This window comes from Eimeria mitis, genomic scaffold, assembly GCF_000499745.2.
Source record: "Eimeria mitis Houghton genomic scaffold, Emh_scaff206, whole genome shotgun sequence".
Lineage (NCBI taxonomy): Eukaryota > Apicomplexa > Conoidasida > Eucoccidiorida > Eimeriidae > Eimeria > Eimeria mitis.
Window position 1 is genome coordinate 9475 of NW_013570383.1, and position 1055 is coordinate 10529.

Consider the following 1055-nt stretch of genomic DNA (forward strand, 5'->3'; position numbering starts at 1 on the left):
CAGTTGCTTGCATATGCCCTGGCAGTGAGTTGTGGGTCTCTGGGGGAGAAGCTGTTGCTGCTGCTGCTGCTGCACTCTGCGGACCCAGCTCCTCTATAAACACCACCTTCGCTAGCGTCCCCCCCATATCCACAGCACAGCGAACCGTCGGCGAGGCCTCCTGGAGAAGAGAAAAGAGAAAAGCAGCGCCAGGGCTTAGAGGCTTTCTAGGCAGCAGCATAAACATATATTCACCTGAATGACAGCCGCAGCGACGACGATGTCGCCGGCAACCACTACTACTACTGCTGCTGCTGCTGCTGCTACTGCTGCTGCTGCTGCTGTGGTGGTGATGATGATGGTGGTGATGGTGGTGATGGTGGTGGTGGTGGCTGGGGGAGGGTCCTTCACAAACAGGGGAAACGCCGCAGCAGTGTCGACGCTGCCATCGTGCTCCGCGGCAGCAGACCTCTGGTGCTGCTACCGCTGCCTCTGGTGGGGGAGATGCAACCAGCTGCTGCTCCATCGCCTGCTGCTGCTGCTGCTGCTGCTGCTGCTGCTGCTCAGGGCTGCTGGAGCTTCGAAAGCAAACCTCCTTGCAGCTCGGCTGAGGCTTCTTGATGCTATCCGTGCTTGGAAGAACGCTGCTCGCGTATGCTGCTGCCGTTGCTGCTGCTGCTGCTGCTGGGGGTTCTGTTGCTGCTGCTGCTGGTGGTGCTTCTCCCGCTACCGCTGGGTGTGCCGCTGCTGTCGCTGCATGTTTTGCGGCAGTTGAGGGCAATGTGGAGCCTTCGTCTACAGCGGGTCCATCGACAGACGCCTGAATGGCTTCATGGGGGTCCATTGTCTGCAAGGTTGCTGCTGCTGCTGCAGCTGCTGCTGTTGCTGCCGTTGTTGCGATCCCCCTGGTGTCTAGGGTTTTCGCGCGCCGCTGTGATTCTTGCTGTTGCTGCAGCTGCTGCAGCAGGTGGCTGTACGCAGCGTGTGAGACGAGCAACCGCTCGAGAGGAGAAGACGAGCTGCGCCGCCTGGCAATGGCATGGGCCCCCCTGTCTGTCTGTCTGCTGCACGTTACG

The 1055-nt window shown here is 60.5% G+C and overlaps 1 protein-coding gene across 1 annotated transcript in view; it reads right to left on the reverse strand.

Moving 5' to 3' along the window:
- EMH_0003380 (uncharacterized protein) overlaps positions 1–823 on the reverse strand; it is a gene marked incomplete at both ends in the record, with an annotated part of 4097 nt that extends 3274 nt beyond the window's left edge. Inside the window, 2 exons of the mRNA XM_013496361.1 lie at positions 235–384; positions 449–823. Coding sequence (XP_013351815.1) covers positions 235–384; positions 449–823 — 525 coding nt within the window. The remainder of the gene's footprint in view (positions 1–234; positions 385–448) is intronic.
- Positions 824–1055: the final 232 nt, after the last annotated feature.